Raw genomic sequence first — 21,561 nt, 5'->3', positions numbered from 1 at the left:
AAATGGTATATGAATAACAATAGTAGCAAAAACAAAAACAAAACAAGCACATTTTCAATCGATTATCACAAACCATTTCATAAATTCCCGCTTCCTTTCTTTCCCACGTTTTCTAATTATAAACAGTACATTTAATCGATTTATTATATCTTTTTTTTTCTTTATGGATAATTTATCAAATCACGATACAAGAATGATTAAAAATGTAAATGAGATGTAGTGGAACGGCCGCAACCAAGTTGTGCAAAAAAGGATCGGGCTGGGGATCGTGTACGCAGATTAATATGGTGGTGGTGGTACTACACACTGTACTATATCTAGTTTGGTATGCACATCTATATGTTTAAAACATTTCACCATCATCTTCGTTTGTTTGTTGGTAATTGATCCAAAAAGTGTTGATAAAATGTAACTTGGAAAGAAACAACGAGCAAACAAACGAGAAGAAATACGTATTTCGGCACTTTAAACGCAAAAGGTCGGTTCGGTTTTGCGTGTTTGCGCGGGTAGCGCACACGCTAGTGGTTTGCTATTCAATCGCAGCGCTTTATAAGCGCATCTTTGGTTTTGCGATGGCGAATGTTAGGCGCGCCGAATGGACAAGGGATAGAGATAAATCCGCAAAGGGAGTTGTTTTTGTGCCTTTTTTTTAGACGACTACCGCACCCGCCTCAGATCGACTGGTCGGTAGATCCGGGCACACCTTCCACTGGTCCGTGATGGGATTGTAGCACTCGAATGAAGCGATTGTAATTTGCGCCCGGTAAAAGTTGATCTCGCAGGGCTGATCACCGCCAGCCACGTACAGTAGACCGTCGGCCGCTGCTACGGCTGGACTGGACCGGCGTACCGTCATCGGCGAAACCATCGACCACTTGTCCTCGTCGAAGCTGTAGCGTTCGACTGTGCGTAGCACTTCCTGCTGGCTGCTGTTGCCACCGACCACATACAGATGACGGTCGAGAATGGCTACCCCCATCTGGCAGCGAGCCGTTTGCATTCGGGCGAGCTTCGTCCATTCATGCGTAACGGGATTGTAGCTGTTTGTTGGAAAGTGGATAAGCATATTAAAAGGTAAGGTCTTGCTATTTTCCATTCCATTCCACTCCTTGCTAAACTCACCTGATCAGATCGGTTAGATATCTTGAGTGAGTATTGCAGCCACCGACAATGTATATCAAGCCTGGAAATGGGGGAAACAATTCGGTTAATGTAGTAAAACTCCCCCCTAGCTGGACAGTGCCACTTACCTTCGAAGCTTACGACGCCCATACTGAACTTGGGTTCCGGCAGATCGCCTACCATTCGCCACGCATTTTTCATCGGATCGTAACACTCAATCGAGCCGCCAATGTCCTCCCCGATCCAACCGCCCATCGCGTACAGTGTGCCGCCGAGCGTACAGAGCCCAAACTCGCACCGGGGCACATTCATCGGTGCCATCGGTTCCCAGTTGTTGTTCTGTGTGTCGTACACCTCCCCGTTCGCCAGGATCTGGCTGCCGCGCTCGCCACCGATCACGTAAATCTTGCCACCGAGTGCGGCCACGCCGGGCAGGATGCGGCCGATCTCCATCGGGGCCGATTCTATCCACTCGTGCCGAAAGATGTCGTACTTGATGACGGACTCAAAGATCCAATCCGTTGGCGTCCATCCGGTCGACCGTTCCCGGCGCGATCCGCCAATCACGTAGATGCTCTTCTTTGCACAAATTCGCGGGCACACGCGCAACGGCACGAGCTGACCGCGGCGCGAGGTCAGATCCTTACGCACCGAGCGGAGCGCAATCTTGAGCGACACATCCCGACACTCGGCGATGGCCTGATCGATCAGCCCAACCGGCACTAGAGCGATGCGCACGTGGGACAAAATTTCAAACACGTACTGGCGGCGCGGCACCACATCGTGTCGGATCCAGCGCAGGGCGGCATTAAACACCTGATACTCGCTGTCGACCCGCAGCGCCTCGGAGGCGATCACCTTCACCAGCAGCGTGTGCGGAATGTCGAGCAGTTCGTCCTCGAGGGCGACCTTCGGAAAGTTGCTGTGGACAAAGTTGGCCGCCACCTCGGCAAGCTGGCGGCAGTTGTGCGCTTCGGCGAAACGCAGTATGCCAAGCGCATTCGATGAGTGTAGCTCCCGGCACAGATACTCGCAGCAGCCGTCCACTACCTCTGGTACCTGCAGCATGTCGGCAGCAGCCAGCAGCTCCTGCACATTGCTCTGGAGAGGAAAGCAAACAGAAGAGTAAAGCAATTAAACATAGTAGGCGCCTACAGTCAGCGATGGTTACCGACTTACCTGTTCGATTTCGATCTGGCCGGTGTAGATGAACTCGACCAACAGCTCTAAAATGTCGGCCCGAATCGAGTGGAGCGTGACAGTCTTCTGTTTGCCCTCGCTCAGCCCCAGCTCGGGTCGGAACATGGCCTCGAAGTAGGCGGAACTGGCACTCAGCACGGCCCGATGGGCGTGGACGGACGTAGCATCGCCAACCTTGATCTCAACGTCACAGAAGCGTGAATCTAGCCGCAGCGCGTTCAAATTAAGCAGCATCTTTTGTGCGTAATGTGGGCAGCTGAATCGCGGCTTGCCCCCGTTGCTGCTGGCAGTACCACCTGCCGCTCCACCGACTGCCTGCGACAGATCCGTCGGGGAAAGTGGTGACTGCGTCGAGAGGGAGCATATGATGTCTCCACAGTTGTTGCCATTGTAGTTGTTTAGTGGGGGCATGGTTGGGCCTTCTTTTTTTTTGCCTACCCGTTTCACCAGCTCTGCCGTGTGTGTATATGTGTGTATGCGCTTTTTTAGAAAATTGCAGGCTTATCAATATCAAACCTAGTTTTGGTTGCAACAATCTCGTTTTTCACCCGTTAAATGCAGTGAGACGAAGTTGTTCCAGTGTTACACCATCTTTAATTCCGTCTGACAGGCGATTCCTTGGCGTTTTTACTCCATTTCTCTTTTGGTTTGCAGCACAAAATGCAAACCAATCACTGTTCACAGTTTGTACTGAGCAAAAGAGCTTCTTTTTCCCGTTCTGTGAGCAATGTCCAGACAGCCCCGGACACAGTGCCACAGCGGCAGCACAATTTCGTTATTCGATTATCTTTGCGATACGGGCCTTAATTAACACGTACATGACACTGCAGGGTAGCCGTAGTGGTGTGTATGTTGGTTATTTGACTGCTTCCTACGCCCTAGAGTACCCCTTCTCCACACGCGACTTTCGAGATACGTTCGTTCATTGTCTGCCCGCGAAACTAATCAAAGAATCTATCAATTTAATAAACCATCTTCCGTCGCACTCGCGAAGGTCTGCGATGGCCGCGACCCTTCACTTTACTTGGAAACTATTTTATGCACCCGTTCACAAACCGCAGCACTGTGTTCCGCAGTTTTGGCTGCTCCGTTGCTGAAATCGCCAGAAAAAGGGTGAGAGAAACAGCGAGACAGAGAGAGAGAGAGCGCGAGAAACGCAGACGGGTGTGTAACAATTGCTGCAATTCACGAAACGCACTGTGCGGGAGTTTCTTGCGTTATTCGCCCACAAGATGTCATTTCACTTGGAAAAGTATTGAGCCAAAGAGTCCAACTTTCGTATCAAACCTCTCCACTGCGGCAATACCGTCGAATGGACGGGGACTCTCTTCGCGTTGGCAAGGCGTACATTTTCTCCAGCAGCAACTTCTCGCACAATACGCAGCAGCAGCAGTACGCAATTGAGGTCCGCTCGCACATCGACACAGACCATTGTTGGTGTGTGTGATTTGTTTTTGTTTTGCAAAACCATCGGTTGCTTTGTCGCGTGGGCTGCAACACCAATACACACGCGCACCTGTTACAGCTGTCAGTTGTTGGACGATGAATGAACGGCGCTCTTTGGGTGGATTGCTTTAAACAAATGATGATACTGAAACTGCTGGTGGCGCACGCTCGATGATACAAAGTAAGCTCTGCACTGCCTATATGCTGGCTGGAACATCATCCTCCACGATATCGTTGTTTCGTAATTTCCGGTACAGCTGGATTATTAAACTACCATCGTTGATTGCCTGCAATTCGAGCGATAGACCCTGGAATGAAAGCGATACGAATAACAATATCATTTTGGCGTACAAGTGCTGCAAGAGAGCTGTTAAGAATTGTACTTACTTTTAGCTTATCTCTTCTCTCTTCCATTTCAGCCAAATACTCCTCCGCATCCAGCAGCAAGCGTTTCACCAAATCCATCGCTACTGGAAAATCTGTTTTCGCGCACAATGCGGCTTTTTCTGCATGCCAACGCATACGGACCGGTGCATCCAATGCGAACCAGGTGTCATCGGGTTTATCCTCCAGGACACTAGAAAAGCTGGCTGCTTTCGTTTTAGATTGCTCATTTCGAATGCAGTACGTGATGGTACGCTTCTCGTCCTGCCGCCGAACCGGGTGAGGATTGTTTTGTGCGATAATGTCCCTAGCAGCCTTTTTCACACAACACTCGGACACGATTAAAGATGATGGCGTTCGGTGTATCAACCGAGCAGCACACGAGTTCGTTGATTCTATATGTGCCGGCACGGGAATCGAGAGCAGTAAGCTTTCATTTCCATTTTGAACCGTTGTTACCAGCATGCAGCGAAATGTCGGTAATCCGCATGCCAAATCTCGTGCAGTTAAACACACAATTGCGGAGAGTTCCCCTGCTGAACTGAACGTGCCAAGCACGGGATAGGAGTGCAAATCGCTGTCGCTTTGGGCGATGCAAATGCTCCACTGTTTTTGCTTGGAAAGTAAAGCAAAAAACCCTTGGTTGATGGCTATTTTCACACTGGCAAACAAACACACACATTCTTTGCGATGTCCAAACAAGAGAGCTTTCCCTTTTCTGGGTGGCATTTCACGATGAAATGTAACATCCATATGGGCAAGCGCTTCGAAGGCTGTTCTGTTTCGATACAGTGCTAGCACGTCGAATTTGGCCTGCACAACTTGCAGGGCCCTATCTATACGTTGGTCAAATTGCACTTCTTCCGTGAGCATCCTCGTGATACGTTTCGAACCCGCACGATTATCCTTGCGAAGTAAAAACATTTTCGGAACATCAGCTACACTTGCTTGCTTCTCGCTCTCCCTACAATCGATGGTGTAGAACTGATTATTTTCTGTCAACAGCAATGCGGCCGATTCGCTTGCAAGCACCGTAATGCCTATCACGCCTCGAACATGTACTTCGCTACTTTCCATGATGATTTGTTTTGTTTCTTCCGAGTAGTAAAATTGCACACGATGTGTGCTAAGCCCGTTCGAGTACAGGAACCCGTTATTTGCTTTCTCGAATGCATATGTTTCGACTGGGGCGTGAAGGAACACCGATGAGGTTGCCACCAGGAGCGCTTCCGGGACAAGCGATTGGGCAAAGATGACCAACACACCTGCCTGCAGCAGAACAGTTAGGCAGAGGCTGCTCTCGAAGAAATCAAAATCCAGTACACAAGAGGCAAAACATCGCAGCGCAATCAGATCACTTTCACCATTGCCTTGCTCCTGCACCCAATACAGCGTGTTATTGATGGCAATCAACAGCACCTGGTTTCCAACGGAAAGCTTTGTAAAGCCGAGAAAGTTGCCCAAAAACGGTTCATTCTCTTCATTAACGATCAAACATTTGATGCTAAGCCGGGCTGTGGAATCGATACTTTCAATGATAAGATCGCAGCTCTTGAGCGTATGGTGGGACGAACATCCGTCGGATAGTTCTATCAACTCCAGCACTATTTTTCCGGCACTGGTTTGCCTCACTATAAAAAGCTGTCTCTTGTCAGGACCTTGCTCAGCGTGCAGGACATGATTGTAGGCATCGATCTGCACGAACTGTTCAACCACCGCATCATACACCAGCAATTGACCATCAGAAGAGATCAGTAATACGTTCGATTCGGTCCTTTTCAGTTCACGTACAGGCTCATCAAATTCTTGTTCACATCTTGTAAATACTTTGCCTTCGTTCTGGGCGCGAGTGATGTTCGTCACGGAGACAGATAACACCTGCTCTACACTTGCAACCATTACGGTCGTGCTTTGTTGATCGTTGTTCGCAGCACAGATTATTGAAATGGGATAAAAATTGTTGTCTGGTATTTTCCAATGCGCTAAATATTTACAAGACATTTCCGAGAGAATGTGGAGAAGATTTGTACGCTGCTATGTTTCCGTTCGTTCCTGTGTTTACATTGGCAACTGCCGTCGGTTTGGCGCCAAATCGTTTGACAGCACAAGCAGCTACAACAAAATATGGCACGTTTCAATCCACACACACAGTGAAGAAAAACTGTGAATAATACTTATTAATCGCAATTACTTTCTAAAAGCACTTATTTTATTGGTGAAACTAATGTTGAAGGTGAGATTTGATTCTTTATAAAGTCGTTTCAGTCAATAAAAAAGGAAAACAATTTATAAAATCACTGGCGACCAAGGACCGTAAAGATATCAGGTCAAGTTATAAGCCCGTTTTGACAGCTAGGTGGAAGAAGAATCAACGAAGAAAACTGACAGTTAGTTTTCCGCGTTTGGCGAACGCTTCTAGTTCTCGAAGGAAAATTTCCATTTTAAATCACGGGCTGTGTTCTAATAAACTAAAATATTCACCCTAATTGATCTCCACCAAATATTGACCATGCAAAACGTAAACAATCCATCAATACATATACAAGCGGAAAACCATCTGTCAAAATCGGAGCCCAGGGGGGGGATCGCCAAAAGCCCTATAACTACACCTCATTATACATTCCACCTTGCTGGCGACGTTTTTTGTAAGTAGCTGTGCTGGTTTTGACGTTTCGAGCGACGGTTTTTGAGAGATGGTCGGCAAAAAGCTCGCCTTGCTCTGCAGGTTTGTTGCTGTCAAACAACAAAAACAGCTGTTCCTAGGACGCCGCCAGATCTTGAAGATTCTTGTAAAGAAATGAAAACATGTGTACAGTTTCCTATAAATTCACCAGTTCAGAATAAATTGCGCTGTTCACACATTCATCGTGCAGTGCAGTTTACACATTTAAGCTCTTCTTTCTTTTTCTTCTTCTTTCTTTAAACGGCATTTCAAGTCACTTCAAGTAGAATTTTAGCACAGAACAGAGGTCGTTTGAAAAGCGGTTCTAAAGCGGTTCCTTTTAAAAATTTGCCTTCCGGGGCAGGATCAAAAGCTGTGAAGTGAAGAAACGTTAAGTATAACGAAAGATGTCTCGCGCAATAGGGGTAAGTGTTGTGCAATGTTAAAGAGATTGAAGTTTAAAAGCTCTTCAACCGGTTGTATGCTCATTCTATCAATTGCTTTCAGAAAGCCCATATGATTGTACTGGACGTAGGTCGCAGCTGTGCGATTGCTACCGGAAGGGATAAGCAATCGTTCTTCGACAAAGCAAAAACCTGTGCCTCTCTCATCGTGCAGCGCTTGGTAAGTATGAAGCAGTAATTATTTAAAGAAGCGCGATTTCTAATACAACATAATAAAACTAGATTTTTAGCGCACCAAACGATCATGTCGGTATAGTTCTGTTTGGAACAGACGAGACAAACAATCAACTGAACGTCGATTCTGGAGGGTACGAAAATATCACCGAAGCTTTTGAGCTGAAACCACCCAACTGGCAAACGCTAAGAATTTTGCAAAACCAGGTGGTTCGAACGGAATCGGAAGCAGGCTGGTTCGATGCACTGATCGTGGCCACCAATTTTCTGCGCAACGGTGCATTGGGCAAAAAGTTTACCGGATATAGTATCATCCTCCTTTCTCCACTGTTTGTGGCTGGCGATATCGATCAGAGTCAGCTAGACTCTGTGGCGGATGGAATAAGCAATATGTTGGGTGTGCTGCACGTCATCACAAATTACGTACTCCATCCAGCGGCATCCGTCGCCACGATCTTCACCACAACGGGTACCTTCGATGAGCAGGCAAGCAAAACCGAAGCACGGACCGAAAACGAGCGCTACGTAAGACAAATATTGGATGCTACGGATGGTACACTGGCCAACATAAACTGGGCCGAGCGGATGTTGACCTTCTTCGATGCAAAAGCTGTTCGACCGACGCCCTGGAACTCCACACTGACCATTGGCACGAAGGTAAAGCTGTCCATTTCGGCCTATTACATTGTCTGTGAACAGAAGGGGCTGGGCTCCTTCAAGGTGGATAGCGTCGACGATGCTGCCTCGCGGGTGGAAATGAGAACGCAATACTTTTTGAACGACAAACCGGCCGAAATTTCCATGCAGGACATCATTATGGGCTACATGTATGGGTCTACGGTAGTGCCGTACGATAATACGATCGATATCGAGTACAAGTCGGGCGATTGTCGTTTAGCTTGTCTAGGATTTACCGCATCCAACAACATTCTCGAGGAGCATCTGTCCGGCAAGGGATCGCACGTGGTAGTCGCAAAGAAGGGATGCGGCGCTTCAAATCAAAAGCTTTGCGCCTTGGTCAAGGCAATGTACGAGCTGAACGTGGTCATGATCGCCACCAAGGTGTACCGTAAAGATACCAAGCCAAGGTTGAACGCACTAATTCCTACGTACAAACATGGGAATCCGTGCCTCGTGATGCTGGAACTTATATTTAAAGGTGAGCTTTTTTTGTCTATTTTTGTTTGTTTCTTAACCGTATGTTAAATATTTTGTCTTTTTTAGATGAGCTTTGTAGCTTGAAGTTTCCTTCGTTGCTGAAATCTTCTAAAAACAAGCCCACGAATGAACAGTACGACGCGATCGACAAGCTGATTGACAACATGAATCTAATGGATGCGGTCGACGATTCCAACGGGGAATGTCGTGAAGCGTTTGCCCTCAACAGCACATTTAATCCGACGCTCCAGCACGTGTACCTAACCGTTGCTCACCGTGCACTCAACCCAAAGCAACCGTTGCCTGGCGTGAACAGTACATTGCAAGAATTGATCGACGTCCCGAAGAAAGTGTTAGATCGATCAAAGGCAGCGCTGGACGACGTAAGGAAGGCGTTTGAATTGAAAGAAATCAAACAAAACACGCGTGCCGAGTGGCTGCAACGGATGGCAAAGATCAAGGTAGGGAACTATGCTAGTAGCAGCAGCAGCAGCACAACCATAGACAGTGGTGTTCTCATGGACGAGGAGGCCGACGACGGCAGCGATGATGCTAACCGTAGAATGGTTGTGTCCGTGGGTACAGTAACACCCGCCGAGGACTTTGCGCTTCTTCTGCGGCGGGGTGAAAAGTTTGCCACCGTTGCCACGCAGCTGCAGAACGCAGTGTTCGAGTTGCTGTTCACGTCAATGCGACCGCCTGGTAGTAAGGTGATCGCTGCATTGCTGGCTTACCGCAGCGAGGCACAAAAGCTTGGCCCGTACCGGTACAACGAGTGGATGACCGAGTTTAAGGAAATGCTTCTAACACGCCAAAAGGCAGACTTCTGGGAGACGGTGATCGTTGGCGAGAAGCTCGGTTTAATTGATTCCCAGGAAAGTGAGATGAGCACGGTAAGTGTGGATCAGGCGGCAAACTTTTACAAAACCCCGACACAAAACAAAATGGCAGTGGAAAGCTCGGATGGAGATTACATAGATCCGGATTGTTTGTTTGATGAGTTGAATGGTTCGTTTTGACCTCTAAACGAGTTTTTACGGCAATTGGATACGTGTTCTTGTCTCGGCCAGCGAAGCTGTAAAAGAATAGAAATATAAATCACTTTACTACAATACAATAACCTGTGTACGCAAACAACTACTACAAAACACTACGTGAGATGATTGCTATGAGAATTTCTCCTCCGTCACATGTTCCCAATGGTTGCATCGTATTTGTCGAGTCAATTTCTTCAAGTGCAGCCAATGTTCAGAGTGCGTAAATGCATTTATCAAACCGTTCAAACAAGCGAACATTACTAGTATCTACGAGATGCTCAACAAAAAGTCAAGTTTGCATCGGTCCAACGCCGGAAGTTTGTGCGACATCTCGTAATTTAACCCCCCAAGAATACGGTAATGATAAGAGCTCTGGGAAGCGATTGTTGTATAAATATTGATTATGTGAATAAGGACAATAGGTTAAGTCAGAAATTAGACAGGAATTACTATTGTTATGTGAGATAATTACACTAAATGAGGATTTTTGGTTGCAGGTTGAATAAACTTAAAATCTGGTTCTTAAAAACAATCATTTGTATAAAACTCTGGAATCTTTACGCATGCACGGCAATTTCGTTCAATTTAGTTCAGTTTTCGGATTTGAGTTTTGAAATAACTCACACCAATCTGATAAGACGCCCAATTGATACAAACATTGGATCGCAATACCGATAACATTATCCAATCAAATGCCCAAAAAAGCGAAACACTTTTAGCCATTCATGATGATGAAGTATTTTATGCATTTCTCCGTCCTCCAGCTGCTAATACGTAGTAAAGCAGCGGATAACCCTTCCCAAAAGAAAATTCAACACGGACAAGAAAAAAGAAAAAGGAAACCCCCGCCCAGTGCGATAACGAGATACTGCCAGTGCCCAATTCCTTGTACAGGCGCGCTTGAATGTCCCGCCCGTTCGGCTAGTGTGCAGGCGGCATCGTAACGTGACAGTAGTACCGCGGTCCGGCTCGGTCAAACACGGTCAAGCTCAACTCACCTTCTGGAACAGTGACGGAAAATTGAATACGATTCACAGGGAATTATCTAGAGAGCATCACGGATCACATCCTTCATCATACCGGCAAATGACACCCCGCGAAATGCAACGGAACCGAATGGCGTGTCCACTTATCTGCCTGGAAGACTCAACAGACTGCAGCTAGACACAAGCTAGTAAGTGCGTTCCCGTGGTTTATGGGAGACGTCGGTGGTGGTACTGCTTGAGCATCATGGCAGGTTGCTTGGATGAAGGAGCGTTATTATACGGTGACCGTGTGTGGTTTGGGCAAACATTTGTGTGGAACAGCATAATGGATTTATACCACCAGCCGATTCAGTGTGCCGGCAGTAAGTAGCCAGAACACACACACAAACGCAGCCCCCCCTGGAGGATTGTCGTCGTAATCACGCCACAGTGTCACAGTGTCATTTTGGTCCGGCGACCCACGATAACGGCAACATTACTGTTTTTTTAAACCATGTGTTTGTGTGTGTGCGTGTCTTTGTCGAGAAGTGGCTGATTGTACAGTGAAGCTGCTCCCCGGATCGATTATCTCGCTGCGACGCTCGGTAGGTTTTTGTTTCGCGCCATGGTCAACTACCCGATCGTTGTACTGTTTGTCGCCCGGGATCGCTCGTGTAAGTTGTGTGGGTGATTGTATTGGGAAATCGCGCATGTATCATTCACGTACCACACTGACTAATAGACGATAATCCGCCGAGCGGAAGTGATCACCGGATTATCCTAGTATGTGAGCAATTAGGCAGGAATTTCATTACACGCGCAGTTACCCCCGAGACACCATTGCACGGGTAGCAAGCAGGGGCAAATGTTTTGTATACACACTCATCCATAGTAGGCTGGCAGAGAGGGAAAGCGGGAGCGAGATAGAGAGATCGCAAAGGGAAAGGAAGGAGAAGTGAATCCTTCTGATAAGATTTGTACCGAGACTCGCTTCCAGTTCTAGTGTGCGTAATCATTGTAGTCTGGGCGGCCTGTTGACCGTTCTCTCCCTTCCCGGCAGGCGCAGGGCAAACAATCTGTAACACAACGTTGCTCCACATTTCATTTCGTTAATCGCGATGCTTTCGGTGCTTCTCGTGCGAACACACTCTGCACAGGTGTTGCTTAATTTACTGCGAACGGAGGCGTGTTGCTGTTGGTTCGCGCAATTCCTGACGGTGCGTTAAAATATAAATAAGCGTTAACCCCCCTCCTCACACCCCTGCGATCACCAAGGGGGGTCGTACGAGAGAGGGTGGAAGAAGGTGTTCGGTTGGCAATCGCTTGGCGTTGATTATCTAGTATCTTATCGCGTGCAGCGCTATGCCGTCAACCCCGCATAAGGAAATCGTCGCTATCGGGATGCCACCGCAGTTATGTTGTGTTGTTGTGGTTGTTGTTGCAAAAACGATAAACCCTTACCATAGCACCGTTCCGATTCACATGCCTAGTGTTGTAACGTTTCTGTCGTTCTTCAGGTCGGGTTCCAGTAACCGCAAGAGCAGATCAAGTCACCGCATCGAGTGTGTGTGTCTATGAAGGCGATCCCCGATAGTTGAAAACAGTGTTAATCCCGAAGGAAACCAGTCGTGGGGGTCATCGCGCACCGCACCCCGGCACTCCAGCCCCCCGCTTGAGGTGATGCAATTTATTCGCAACAGCCTTTCGTTTTCGTTCATCAGCAACCCGGGAAGCACCCAGCAGCGATCGCCCGAAAATGGACCGTCGGAGGCGATGGCGCCGGACGATGGCAAGCTGCCCCGGTCGGCATCGAACGTGAGCGAACAGACACAGTATGCGACGGTGCGGTCGAAGCTACCGCTGAACCTGGGCAGCCCACCGTCCGCGTACAGCACACCGTTCCAGAGCCCGGTCATCGCTAGCCGCACCTTTCCGACGCTGGCCGGTGCCGCGGCAACACTGAACGGAGCGGCCACCGACGGGCGGGATGACTCAGGCAACGGCACGATGAAACCGGAGCGTAGCAGCAAGGTGTACTTCATCGAGCAGGGCCAGCTGCAGACGGACTACGAGCTGCCGGAACGGCCAGGGCAGCCGGTGCGTGGTCCCAGCCTGGACAGTGGCATTGTGAATCCTGCCTTCACCAACGACGCTGGTGCCACCGTGATAAACATGTCCAGCACACAACCCAGGTAGGTAAGATATAGCCGAGCAATGCAGGGTGCAGGTCCCGACAAAAAGCTTCTCATTCAGGTGTTCAGGGAAGGGAATTAGAGGGAACGTTTTAAAAAGTTTGCACCGTTAATTTCCAATCAAAGCTTTTCGTACCGTGTCGGGTTACAACTATTCCTCTTGCTCATCCGTATCCGGAGGGAGGGTAATCGAAACATGTGTTAAATTGCGGTACAGCGCTGCGATAACATGGTTGCGATAAGAGCAACCGCAAAGTGAATGTCATTGGCGCGGAAACATGCGGAACAGTGGATATTGAGGGTACAGCAGCGGCAGCTGATGTTGAGAATGTTAGTGAGCATGTTTCAAAAGCATCCTTAACCCTCCAAAATGATAAGTGAACGCTTTTATTCAACACATTCCTTGGACTCTGCAAAACTCCTTGCAATGCGAAGGCTCTAAAGCATGACAAAAGACGTGCTAACAGGTGTGTTCAATTATGCACCTGTGCTTTTACCTCAAGAGCCCATAAATCATTATCACTGGTGATTGTCGAATAATAATACTTCAACTATCGAGGTGATAATAATATAATCCAACCATGTTGTTCAATGCGGTTCTCAAATGCCGGACATGGAAACGGATGATAATTGTTGGTGCACTAATCAAGCGGCAATCGGATTCCGATTAGCAACCGGCAGCCGGATTACCGGGGGCGTCTGGTTTTGGGCATCCCATGAATCATACACCCCAGGCAATCAATCATTGGCACGAATCTGAAGCTATCGATTCAATTTTTCACCCTCCAGTGTCCGCTATCGTGTGCTCTTATCACGCCTGTTTTCTCCCTGATACAATACACACGACTTATATACTTCTATTTGTACGTCTCTGTGGACATTCACGTTGGGTCTGACCCAAAACAGCGCCGAGAAGATGATTCACCTTCCGCCTGATAAATTGATGCATCTTTCTTCTTCTTGCTCTTTGCAGCGTTATACGCGAACAATACTGGACGTGGTCGTGTCGGTGCCGGCGGGAGCTCACCCCACGCGAGAAAGCTCTGCTCATTGTGATCTTTATTCTGGTGCTGGTCATTGGAGGGCTCGCAACGTACCTGGGCATTGTGGTGGATAGTGATGATGGGATTACTGGTGAGTGTGACTGGTGTGACTTCAGGAGGGAATTCGGTTTTGAAGTGATGAACGGATTTGATTTTTAACGAAAATGTTCACCTTTTAGGAGGCATCCTTACGAGAAGTGTGCTTGAACCAGCGACAACCCATCAATAGGGCCGATCAATGATAATCATCAGCCTCTACCGCGCATTACAGAAACACGTCCCATCGAGAAAGTGCTCTAGCTTAAAACGGAACTCTATACCGATAAGACTGCAGAATCACACAGGTTTTCCATCCCATGACGTTTGCGGCGGAAGTTAAACGAACGCATGGCATACAAAAGTACATACACAGACACACTTAGCTACTAGTATTCGTACGTCTCTCGATAGATATATTTTAGCCAGTTTACAGAGTACACTTCGATAAACCGGAAAAGGCCGGTTCCTTCAAGTAAGCATCTCTTCTATTAATTGAAAAAAAGAAGATGAAAACATCCCCAATTCAAGCGACACAGGATAAAATGGTCAGTTTTTAATTTGTAAAGCTATTTTCTAAGAGATGGTGTAACCTAATCCCAAATACACACTAAATCACAAAATGAAGAATGGTAATTGTGGTTCTTCTTCTTCTGTAGTGATCTGCTGCTCATACGTCATGCTGATATGGCCAGGATGTTTTGTCCATGGCTGCCTCCTTTCACCCTTATCTGTATGCAATATCTGAAAGGATCCAACCATAGAGCTGGCTTTCGGTCTCTTCTCCTAATGTCCTAACGTCCTCTCTCAACCACACATTCGCCTCTCAGGCAACGTATCCTGGCAGATTTTGATATTATCAGGATCACTGTACAAAGTGAGAAAAAATCCTACGTGAATTCCTACACCGAATGTCTTCGCTTATTCCAATGCTGCACATATACTGTAGAGAATGGTTCGAAGAGCTGCGGAATTAGATACTGAATCGAAACAAGCATTTTATCCGTCCCAGGATCAGAACACGTTCACGATTCGTTCTATATCCAGTCCAGGATCGTTGTGGGTTCGTGATCGGTTCAGGGCTTCAGTATTCTAGAATCCTTCGAAAATATATGTTGTTGCGCAGTGTCACACACGCAGCTTACCTTGGAGTAACTGTGGCAATCAAAGGCTTAAGTTAAACACTGACTTTATTTTCCATGATTTTTCCCCATTTATACCCAATTAATTCCTAAAAACATTTACATACATGTTTGGTTCTTACTTCCTAAAAAACGCTGCGTCGCCAACATGCCGATCGGTCATCGATCGGACACGTGATTGCGGCATTGTTTATTATTGTTTGTCAGCGTAAGCGTAACCGTTTCGATCGTTCGATTGAGCGGATGGCTGTTTTTGATCTAGTAATCTACATAAATTTAATTATTTCTTAACTGCCAGCGACACGCAGTTTGGTTTAGCATCCATTCGGTTCCATCGTTCGATCTTTAGCTGTGTCGTTCCAGGACTGCTATGGGTTCGTGATCAGTTCCTAGACCATATCGGGTTCCTTTTTTCGTATATTTCAGAGTAAAGGGGGATCCAATAAATTTAGCTGCGTCGTAGCTCTCTACGGCTAGTCCACCAGTGTCCCACGAATAACACAATCGTGCAACTCACGGAAATCAACAAAAAGTATTTAAAATTTCTCATTAGCGAGTTGTTTTGTTCGTTAAAATATGTGCGCGTTTTCAAGCGCAATTTTGACATTTACCTGTCAACTTCGCAAACCGGTTTGTGCCCGTGCGTGCGCGCCAAAGCAGCAGCAATAGCAGCATACAATCCATTCGTGTGTAAAGCCTTGATCTGGAAAGCACGCGGCAAGCGTACAATACTGCGTAAAAACAGGCCTGTCGGACGAAACAAGGCCACTCCGGTTGAAAAAATGGCTCCACGCCGTAAACGTGCAGCTGCAGCCAAGTCCACTGAGGTAAAGAGCGAAATCAATCGGGTGCGAATAGAGTCGAAGTGAAACGAGCCTTTTTGTTGTTTTCTGTCCTTGCAGACAGCGGCCAAGAAAGCCAAGCCAGAGGAATCTGCTTCGACCCCGGTGGAAGAGTCCCAGGACGGGGCTTACGTCTTCATCGAACACTGTAAATCATGATCCGTGTTCAAGCGCAAGGCCGCAGAGGTCCACTCGGGACTCTGCGAACTTGCGCCGGAACACAAGTTCCAGCTTGTGTTGAACGAGGATGGTAAACCGCGCCGCGGAGCATTCGAGATTTCCATCGCCAAGACCAAGGACGGCGAGAAGGTGCTGGTATGGTCCGGTTTACCCAAGGGACCGCCGAGGAAGGATAAGTTCCCGGAACCGAAGACCATCCTGGACGATGCGCTGAAGGTGCTGAAGAAGTAAGGCACCTGGGATGTGCCATTACTGGTAGATGGGGAGCAGTATGGGGTACTGCGACAGTGTGCTCACACGCTTTAATTTCTTCGTATCGCTATGCCGCATGACGAAGCCTGAGCAAGCCCCACGTGGGACTCGAGCCTTTGAAGCTCTGCTGGCGTTTCGGTAGAATGGTGCAGCACACTGTCGCCTTACCACGCGTACCGCCCCGTTACAGAGTACAAAGTTGCGAAATAAACTCAGGGTTACGTTTGTGTACACATATGGTTGTTTTTATTGCTAATAATCGCAGGCTGGGGCGAACTAATGCCAAAAGGATGCAACGAACAAAGCGAAGGCGCTGTTCTATCGCAGGATATAATCTTTCGGGTAGTCCATAACCTTGGGGAAATTGCGAACCACTTCCGGATCGATGTGATCCAGCCGCTGCGGAACACGGCGTGGCTGACGTATCTGGTTGGTTACATTTTCAAGAATGTCCTTCGGTACCTCGGCGTCCTTGAACAGGTGTAGCCGTTGCATCGTGTGTCTCCGCTGCAGATTACCCTTCATTGCTCGGTAAACCGCTTTCTTCATGATCTAAGGCGAGAAAGAGAATGCTAAGCGAGGATATGTACGATTCCCCGAAAATAACTCCTTTGATGGGCACTCCATACCATCGTGGGATCTTTTTCGTGCAATTGCCATGCCAGCGTCCAGGTTGCTCCTCCCGCGTAGCCCGTGTGGTGAAAGTAGGCACGCTTTTTCCACTCATCGCCAGGAAGTGCTATTTCGCCCGTATTAATGACCACTACGTGATCACCACAATCATCTAAAGAGAGCAGTGAAACAATTTGCTAAGAGTTGTTCGAGACATCGCTGTTGTTTTCGTGCTGTAGTGAAACTTACTCATCGGATGGTAAATCGGTTTGTGCAAACCCATCAAGTGCTTTCTTATCAAGGACGCTGCTTCGAAGGGGTTTTGCCAAGTGCAATCGAAAATGTGCCATGTCCTAGCGAAGGTAGCCCATTGCTGAAAAGGAGCAACGAAAAGCGATTAGGGCTTTTGATTTCATAACATGCCGGCAGTGGAGAGGGTGATTTTGGTTGGGAACAGGGTGCACAGAACCCCACCAATCGACCACTATTGTTTACCTGAACTCGCTGTGTAACCGACATCCTCACAAACCTCGGAACAACGGATAAATACTAGTTGCAAGTAAATCCACTAAAACGCACACAAATCCTTTCAAAAACTGGAGAAAATTAGTGTAAAAATGCGTATGTTTTCTTTGGCATGTGCCGCAGCAATCACAACACCATCTGACAGTACGGTTTGACGTTTGTGCGGGCTGTTGACTTTTGCTTGATGTGTCATATTGATCGGGAATGATGATTTCCCGTTGCCATGGTGTTTAGAATTTGCAATCAGCACTTTTAATTCTCACTCAACAGTTGGTTATCGTGCCAGTCGGTGTGGAACGGAGCGTAAAATACTGTGTCCCGTCTGTTTGCTGGTAAGTGTCCTGGCGGCGGTGGACGTTGTGACCATGGTGAGAAGGTTTGGTAGGAGACGAAAGCCTCCAAGTTTGAAGAATAGAAAGAGGTCGTGGGCTGTCAGCGTTGATCTGTATTGACTACGTGCCACCATTATTCGTGATCTCATCTGCGTGGGTCGCACACGATGATGCACGGCCGATGAGGGGCAGATAAACGCAGACAGACCTTAATTAGCAACCATTATTGGCAATCATGTATCATTTAGCTAAGCGCTTCATCTCGATGCTGTTTACAGTTTGCGTCATAGTTTCGCTGCTAGCCCTATACCAGCCTGCAAGAACGATGCGGTTGAGCCCACTGGATCCCAGCTCCTACTCTAATGCTCGTAAGTAGCAATCCCCCCCAGACAAGATAATGTGGCGGAATGCCGTCGAAGCACTCGATTGTTGTCGCTTATCTGCCACTTACCATATGTCCCGCTACACATTATCCATCCATCAATTGAACAGAGGAGCTTATCATACGGCATGTGGATCTGGACTGGACGGTTAACTTCGATAAGAGCACTATCTCCGGAATTGCGACCCTTCACTTCAAGCTGACCAAGAAGGACCTCGAGGAAGTTGTACGTACCGACAGGTTGCCGACTGTTTCGTGCCAAAGCCTAACGAATGATTCCTTTTCCTCCAGTTTCTGGATGTAAGCGACCTCACGGTATCATCGGTCGCGGCAAAATCGACGGCCGGCGAGGTTCCGCTGGACTGGGACATCGGAGGTACGATCGAGAACATTGGCTCGAAATTGACCATCTACTTGCCCACGAAAACGAACGATGAGCTTACGTTGGTGATTGCTTACGAAACATCGCCCAAGGCGAGCGCTCTGCAATGGCTTACGCCCGAGCAGACGTTTGGCAAGAAGCATCCGTATCTGTTCAGCCAGTGCCAGGCGATCCACGCCCGATCGATCCTGCCCTGTCAGGATACGCCCGCCGTGAAGTTTACGTACAACGCAACGGTAAGTGGATGGAAACGCATGGCATCGTTTGGCGTGTTCATCTATTGACTATTTCATGTACAGCTACACCACCCTAAAGAGGTCACGGGTCTGATGAGTGCGATTAAGGTGGACTCGGAACCGGGAGTATCGAAGTTTCAGCAGAAAATTCCTATCCCAAGCTATCTGCTGGCAATTGTGGTAGGTGCGCTGGTGTCGAAGCCAATTGGACCTATGTGAGTATTTGAAATTTAGCGATTAGAGCGTTGAGCTAACTAACAAACTACACCACATCCTTTTCAGCTCCAGCGTGTGGGCCGAGCAGGAGCAGATTGATGAGGCGGCAGAGGAATTTTCCCAAACGGCCGATTTCATCGCGAAGGCGGAGGAAATCTGTGGTCCGTACGTTTGGGAGCGGTACGATTTGCTGGTAATGCCGCCAAGCTTCCCGTTCGGAGGTATGGAGAATCCTTGCCTGACGTTCGTAACGCCAACACTGCTGGCGGGTGATAAATCGCTTGCCACGGTGGTTGCGCACGAAATTGCGCACAGCTGGACGGGCAACCTGGTGACGAATAGAAATTTTGAGCATTTCTGGCTGAACGAAGGCTTTACCGTGTTCGTTGAGGGAAAGATCGTCGGCCGGTTGTCCGGCAATGCGTCGCGCGATTTTCATGCCCTGCACGGTTTGAGCGAGCTTTCGGACTGTGTAAGTGGTGCTGTCGGTTGACGCCATAAGCAAAACACGCGGCGGATGATGGAATCTCGAACTTTCCTTTGCAGATTAAAACTCAACTGGCCGACACGCCCGAGCTGACGAAGCTCGTCGTAGATTTGTCGGAGTGTGGGCCGGACGATGCCTTCTCCACCGTGCCGTACATTAAGGGTTCAACGTTCTTGCGCTACCTGGAAGATCTGCTAGGTGGACCGTCCAAGTTTGAGCCGTTTTTCCGTGCCTACCTGGACCGCTTCAAGTACCAGTCGGTGCTGACGAACGACTTCAAGCAGATGCTTTACGAGTGGTTCCGCGAGGATCCGAACAATGAAGTGCTGCTCGAGCGTATCAATTGGGATTTATGGCTGTTTGGCGAAGGAATGCCACCCGTCATCCCAAGGTACGTACCGGAATGGGAGAGCCTAGCACACTCCAGCCCGCACAGTAACGCGTCCTCTCCTCTTCCTCCTTCTCTCCCCCAGTTACGATCGTTCGATGCTGGAGGCATGCCTAGCACATGCTACCCTGTGGGCCGAAAATGATTTGGACACGATCAAAAATTCGCCGCTGGTGAAGCAAAGCCTCGTTAGCGTGCAGCTGATCGAGTTCCTTGCGCAGTTGCTGGAGAGGAAAAAGATCGTCGATCTGACGGCGGAGAAGGTGGCGCTGCTGGGCGAGACGTACGGCTTCAGCACGACAAAGAACGCGGAACTGCGGTTCCGGTTCGTGCGGCTGTTCATACGCGCCCGGCTGATCGAGAAAATGGACGAAATTCTCGCTTTTGCGAATAGCAACTTCCGGATGAAGTTTGTTCGCCCGGTGTACAAGGAACTGGGCGCCTGGCCCCAAGCGAGACCCATCGCCATCGAGAACTACAACCGCGTAAAGGATCAGATGATGACGGTTTGTGCCTACACGGTTGCGAAAGATTTGGGCATTTCGGATGTATCGGCTTAAGGGGTGCAGTGCATTTCAGAACCCGCGCAATAAGGTACGATTTGTATGGTAAAATAAAGTTAACAACAGTACGTGAGATTAATTACCGGTGAATGTTACGCTAGAGGCTTACACCATGACGGATTTTCGTGGCTCGCTCGGAGTGGTACGAATATCGGAAATGTTTCGCTCACTCGCGTGTAACTGCAGCTCCTCCGTTTGGACTGTGCTTCTCCATCGAAGGAACAAAACAGTTCCACTAACAGCCAGCAGTAAGGCGGCTATCATCGTTAACGGCTTTGGTGGAGAGGATGGAGTAACCGTTTAAAAGTTATCCAAAATCGGATAAGGCTGGTGGCGGAAGAGCGACTTACCTCGGGTATTTTTTGCACCACTTGCACCGCACGAGTGCACTGCATCATCGTGATGATCGATACGATCAAAAGAAAGAAGAATACGATGTACGATACGGCCAGCACGGAGATGTGCTGCGTTCTAAGTCCACGATCCGTGCGTATTAAATTCAGCGCATAGCTTGAATATGAAACCATCGTTAGAAGCGCACTGGCTGTAGTAATGGTAATGTAAGTAACATTCCTGCAATGAAATACGTTTTCTCTTAGCATATTCCATTGTGTTTGCGAAGGGTGGAAGCACTACAATAACACACCAAACTCTGGACTCCACGCAATCTCCGGCAGTGATGAAAATCATACCACCAACGATCATGCACAGCTGTGGAATACATTATCACGTTTAAATAATTTGGAAGACTCGAAGATGGTTTACTGTTGTAACTAGCAGCCTTACTAGGGACACTATTTTTGCCACGCCAACAGGAGAAAGCACAAATTCAGCCCCGGTCTGCAACATTCTGTAAACGGCTTGAATTTAATTTTCACGCAAGCTCCTCGGAAACCATTCTCGGGAATACTACTGATGCTCGCTTCGTCGGTAGCTAGCTCGTTGTGATGGCGCACCATTTGAGTGGAAATTAAACGGAAACTAATTGCATTGTAGATCGGCGTCTTTCGATAAGAAGGGACAACTCCACAGATAGGGAAACCACTCAAACACGATGCCTATCACCAAACAAGTGACAATGATAAGAAGCCCTTTAGCGACCAGGTGGAACAGCAGCAGGCAGACGTGCTTCGACGTTC

The 21,561-nt window shown here is 48.1% G+C and overlaps 8 protein-coding genes across 14 annotated transcripts; 4 read left to right on the top strand and 4 right to left on the bottom strand.

Annotated features, from left to right (window-relative positions):
• Positions 1-633: 633 nt before the first annotated feature.
• LOC121595180 (actin-binding protein IPP) lies at positions 634-3,737 on the bottom strand. Its single transcript, XM_041918901.1, has 4 exons — positions 2,302-3,737; positions 1,251-2,223; positions 1,123-1,183; positions 634-1,040 (listed from the first exon to the last, which is right to left on the bottom strand). The coding sequence occupies exons 1-4, from the start codon at positions 2,731-2,733 to the stop codon at positions 650-652; spliced, it is 1,857 nt and encodes a 618-aa protein (XP_041774835.1). The 5' UTR covers positions 2,734-3,737; the 3' UTR covers positions 634-649.
• LOC121595179 lies at positions 2,774-6,485 on the bottom strand. The gene is made up of 2 exons (XM_041918900.1): positions 4,156-6,485; positions 2,774-4,076 (listed from the first exon to the last, which is right to left on the bottom strand). Exons 1-2 carry the CDS (start codon positions 6,151-6,153, stop codon positions 3,966-3,968), a joined length of 2,109 nt encoding a protein of 702 aa, XP_041774834.1. The 5' UTR covers positions 6,154-6,485; the 3' UTR covers positions 2,774-3,965.
• Positions 4,364-10,339, top strand: LOC121595178 (X-ray repair cross-complementing protein 5-like). 4 transcript variants are annotated; one of them, XM_041918896.1, is made up of 5 exons: positions 4,364-4,431; positions 7,089-7,239; positions 7,322-7,438; positions 7,501-8,611; positions 8,677-10,339. In XM_041918896.1, the coding sequence occupies exons 2-5, from the start codon at positions 7,222-7,224 to the stop codon at positions 9,627-9,629; spliced, it is 2,199 nt and encodes a 732-aa protein (XP_041774830.1). In that variant the 5' UTR covers positions 4,364-4,431; positions 7,089-7,221; the 3' UTR covers positions 9,630-10,339. The 4 variants fall into 4 exon arrangements, with proteins under 4 accessions (XP_041774830.1, XP_041774833.1, XP_041774829.1 ...); XM_041918899.1 differs by lacking the exon at positions 4,364-4,431 and adding an exon at positions 6,729-6,941 and having other exon boundaries at positions 7,102-7,239; XM_041918895.1 differs by lacking the exon at positions 4,364-4,431 and adding an exon at positions 6,894-6,961.
• Positions 10,340-10,502: 163 nt separating this feature from the next.
• LOC121595182 lies at positions 10,503-14,519 on the top strand. 4 transcript variants are annotated; one of them, XM_041918903.1, is made up of 4 exons: positions 10,503-10,821; positions 12,130-12,804; positions 13,778-13,938; positions 14,027-14,519. In XM_041918903.1, the coding sequence occupies exons 2-4, from the start codon at positions 12,293-12,295 to the stop codon at positions 14,074-14,076; spliced, it is 723 nt and encodes a 240-aa protein (XP_041774837.1). In that variant the 5' UTR covers positions 10,503-10,821; positions 12,130-12,292; the 3' UTR covers positions 14,077-14,519. The 4 variants fall into 4 exon arrangements, with proteins under 4 accessions (XP_041774837.1, XP_041774839.1, XP_041774840.1 ...); XM_041918905.1 differs by lacking the exon at positions 10,503-10,821 and adding an exon at positions 10,834-11,217; XM_041918906.1 differs by lacking the exon at positions 10,503-10,821 and adding an exon at positions 10,834-11,286.
• Positions 14,520-15,308: 789 nt separating this feature from the next.
• LOC121595739 (selenoprotein H-like) lies at positions 15,309-16,530 on the top strand. The gene is made up of 2 exons (XM_041919936.1): positions 15,309-15,852; positions 15,928-16,530. The coding sequence occupies exons 1-2, from the start codon at positions 15,808-15,810 to the stop codon at positions 16,276-16,278; spliced, it is 396 nt and encodes a 131-aa protein (XP_041775870.1). The 5' UTR covers positions 15,309-15,807; the 3' UTR covers positions 16,279-16,530.
• LOC121595737 (39S ribosomal protein L13, mitochondrial) lies at positions 16,518-17,595 on the bottom strand. The gene is made up of 4 exons (XM_041919934.1): positions 17,407-17,595; positions 17,161-17,284; positions 16,929-17,083; positions 16,518-16,851 (listed from the first exon to the last, which is right to left on the bottom strand). The coding sequence occupies exons 1-4, from the start codon at positions 17,428-17,430 to the stop codon at positions 16,618-16,620; spliced, it is 537 nt and encodes a 178-aa protein (XP_041775868.1). The 5' UTR covers positions 17,431-17,595; the 3' UTR covers positions 16,518-16,617.
• A 61-nt stretch (positions 17,596-17,656) lies between these two features.
• On the top strand, positions 17,657-20,501 carry LOC121595731 (leukotriene A-4 hydrolase). The gene is made up of 8 exons (XM_041919928.1): positions 17,657-17,768; positions 18,047-18,136; positions 18,261-18,376; positions 18,442-18,768; positions 18,832-18,983; positions 19,051-19,456; positions 19,531-19,862; positions 19,945-20,501. Exons 2-8 carry the CDS (start codon positions 18,094-18,096, stop codon positions 20,417-20,419), a joined length of 1,851 nt encoding a protein of 616 aa, XP_041775862.1. The 5' UTR covers positions 17,657-17,768; positions 18,047-18,093; the 3' UTR covers positions 20,420-20,501.
• On the bottom strand, positions 20,445-21,380 carry LOC121595738. The gene is made up of 4 exons (XM_041919935.1): positions 21,209-21,380; positions 21,069-21,133; positions 20,773-20,995; positions 20,445-20,695 (listed from the first exon to the last, which is right to left on the bottom strand). Exons 1-4 carry the CDS (start codon positions 21,269-21,271, stop codon positions 20,528-20,530), a joined length of 519 nt encoding a protein of 172 aa, XP_041775869.1. The 5' UTR covers positions 21,272-21,380; the 3' UTR covers positions 20,445-20,527.
• Positions 21,381-21,561: the final 181 nt, after the last annotated feature.

This window comes from Anopheles merus, chromosome 3R (assembly GCF_017562075.2).
Source record: "Anopheles merus strain MAF chromosome 3R, AmerM5.1, whole genome shotgun sequence".
Taxonomy (NCBI): Eukaryota; Metazoa; Arthropoda; class Insecta; order Diptera; family Culicidae; genus Anopheles; species Anopheles merus.
Note: the sequence above shows the minus strand (reverse complement) of the source record. Positions and strands in the feature narration are given on the sequence as shown.

Bases quoted from the DNA above. Each gene is read 5' to 3' on its own strand.
- LOC121595180 (XM_041918901.1), bottom strand. From the start codon at position 2,733: ATGCCCCCACTAAACAACTACAATGGCAACAACTGTGGAGACATCATA. The intron at 1,184-1,250 runs GTAAGTGGCACT...CCCCATTTCCAG, and splicing joins GGGCGTCGTAAGCTTCGAAG to GCTTGATATACATTGTCGGT. The intron at 1,041-1,122 runs GTGAGTTTAGCA...TCCAACAAACAG, and splicing joins TATCTAACCGATCTGATCAG to CTACAATCCCGTTACGCATG.
- LOC121595737 (XM_041919934.1), bottom strand. From the start codon at position 17,430: ATGTCGGTTACACAGCGAGTTCAG. The intron at 17,084-17,160 runs GTAAGTTTCACT...TGCTCTCTTTAG, and splicing joins ACCGATTTACCATCCGATGA to ATGATTGTGGTGATCACGTA. The intron at 16,852-16,928 runs GTATGGAGTGCC...TTCTCGCCTTAG, and splicing joins ACGAAAAAGATCCCACGATG to ATCATGAAGAAAGCGGTTTA.
- LOC121595731 (XM_041919928.1), top strand. From the start codon at position 18,094: ATGCGGTTGAGCCCACTGGATCCCAGCTCCTACTCTAATGCTC. The intron at 18,137-18,260 runs GTAAGTAGCAAT...TCAATTGAACAG, and splicing joins CAGCTCCTACTCTAATGCTC to AGGAGCTTATCATACGGCAT. The intron at 18,984-19,050 runs GTGAGTATTTGA...CATCCTTTTCAG, and splicing joins TCGAAGCCAATTGGACCTAT to CTCCAGCGTGTGGGCCGAGC.
- LOC121595179 (XM_041918900.1), bottom strand. From the start codon at position 6,153: ATGTCTTGTAAATATTTAGCGCATTGGAAAATACCAGACAACAATTTT. The intron at 4,077-4,155 runs GTAAGTACAATT...CTTTCATTCCAG, and splicing joins AGAGAAGAGATAAGCTAAAA to GGTCTATCGCTCGAATTGCA.
- LOC121595182 (XM_041918903.1), top strand. From the start codon at position 12,293: ATGCAATTTATTCGCAACAGCCTTTCGTTTTCGTTCATCAGCAACCCG. The intron at 12,805-13,777 runs GTAGGTAAGATA...TGCTCTTTGCAG, and splicing joins ATGTCCAGCACACAACCCAG to CGTTATACGCGAACAATACT. The intron at 13,939-14,026 runs GTGAGTGTGACT...TTCACCTTTTAG, and splicing joins TAGTGATGATGGGATTACTG to GAGGCATCCTTACGAGAAGT.
- LOC121595178 (XM_041918896.1), top strand. The intron at 7,439-7,500 runs GTAAGTATGAAG...TAATAAAACTAG, and splicing joins CTCTCATCGTGCAGCGCTTG to ATTTTTAGCGCACCAAACGA. The intron at 8,612-8,676 runs GTGAGCTTTTTT...TGTCTTTTTTAG, and splicing joins GCTGGAACTTATATTTAAAG to ATGAGCTTTGTAGCTTGAAG.
- LOC121595738 (XM_041919935.1), bottom strand. From the start codon at position 21,271: ATGTTGCAGACCGGGGCTGAATTTGTGCTTTCTCCTGTTGGCGTGGCA. The intron at 20,996-21,068 runs GTGTGTTATTGT...ATTTCATTGCAG, and splicing joins TGCGTGGAGTCCAGAGTTTG to GAATGTTACTTACATTACCA. The intron at 20,696-20,772 runs GTAAGTCGCTCT...TCTCCACCAAAG, and splicing joins TGGTGCAAAAAATACCCGAG to CCGTTAACGATGATAGCCGC.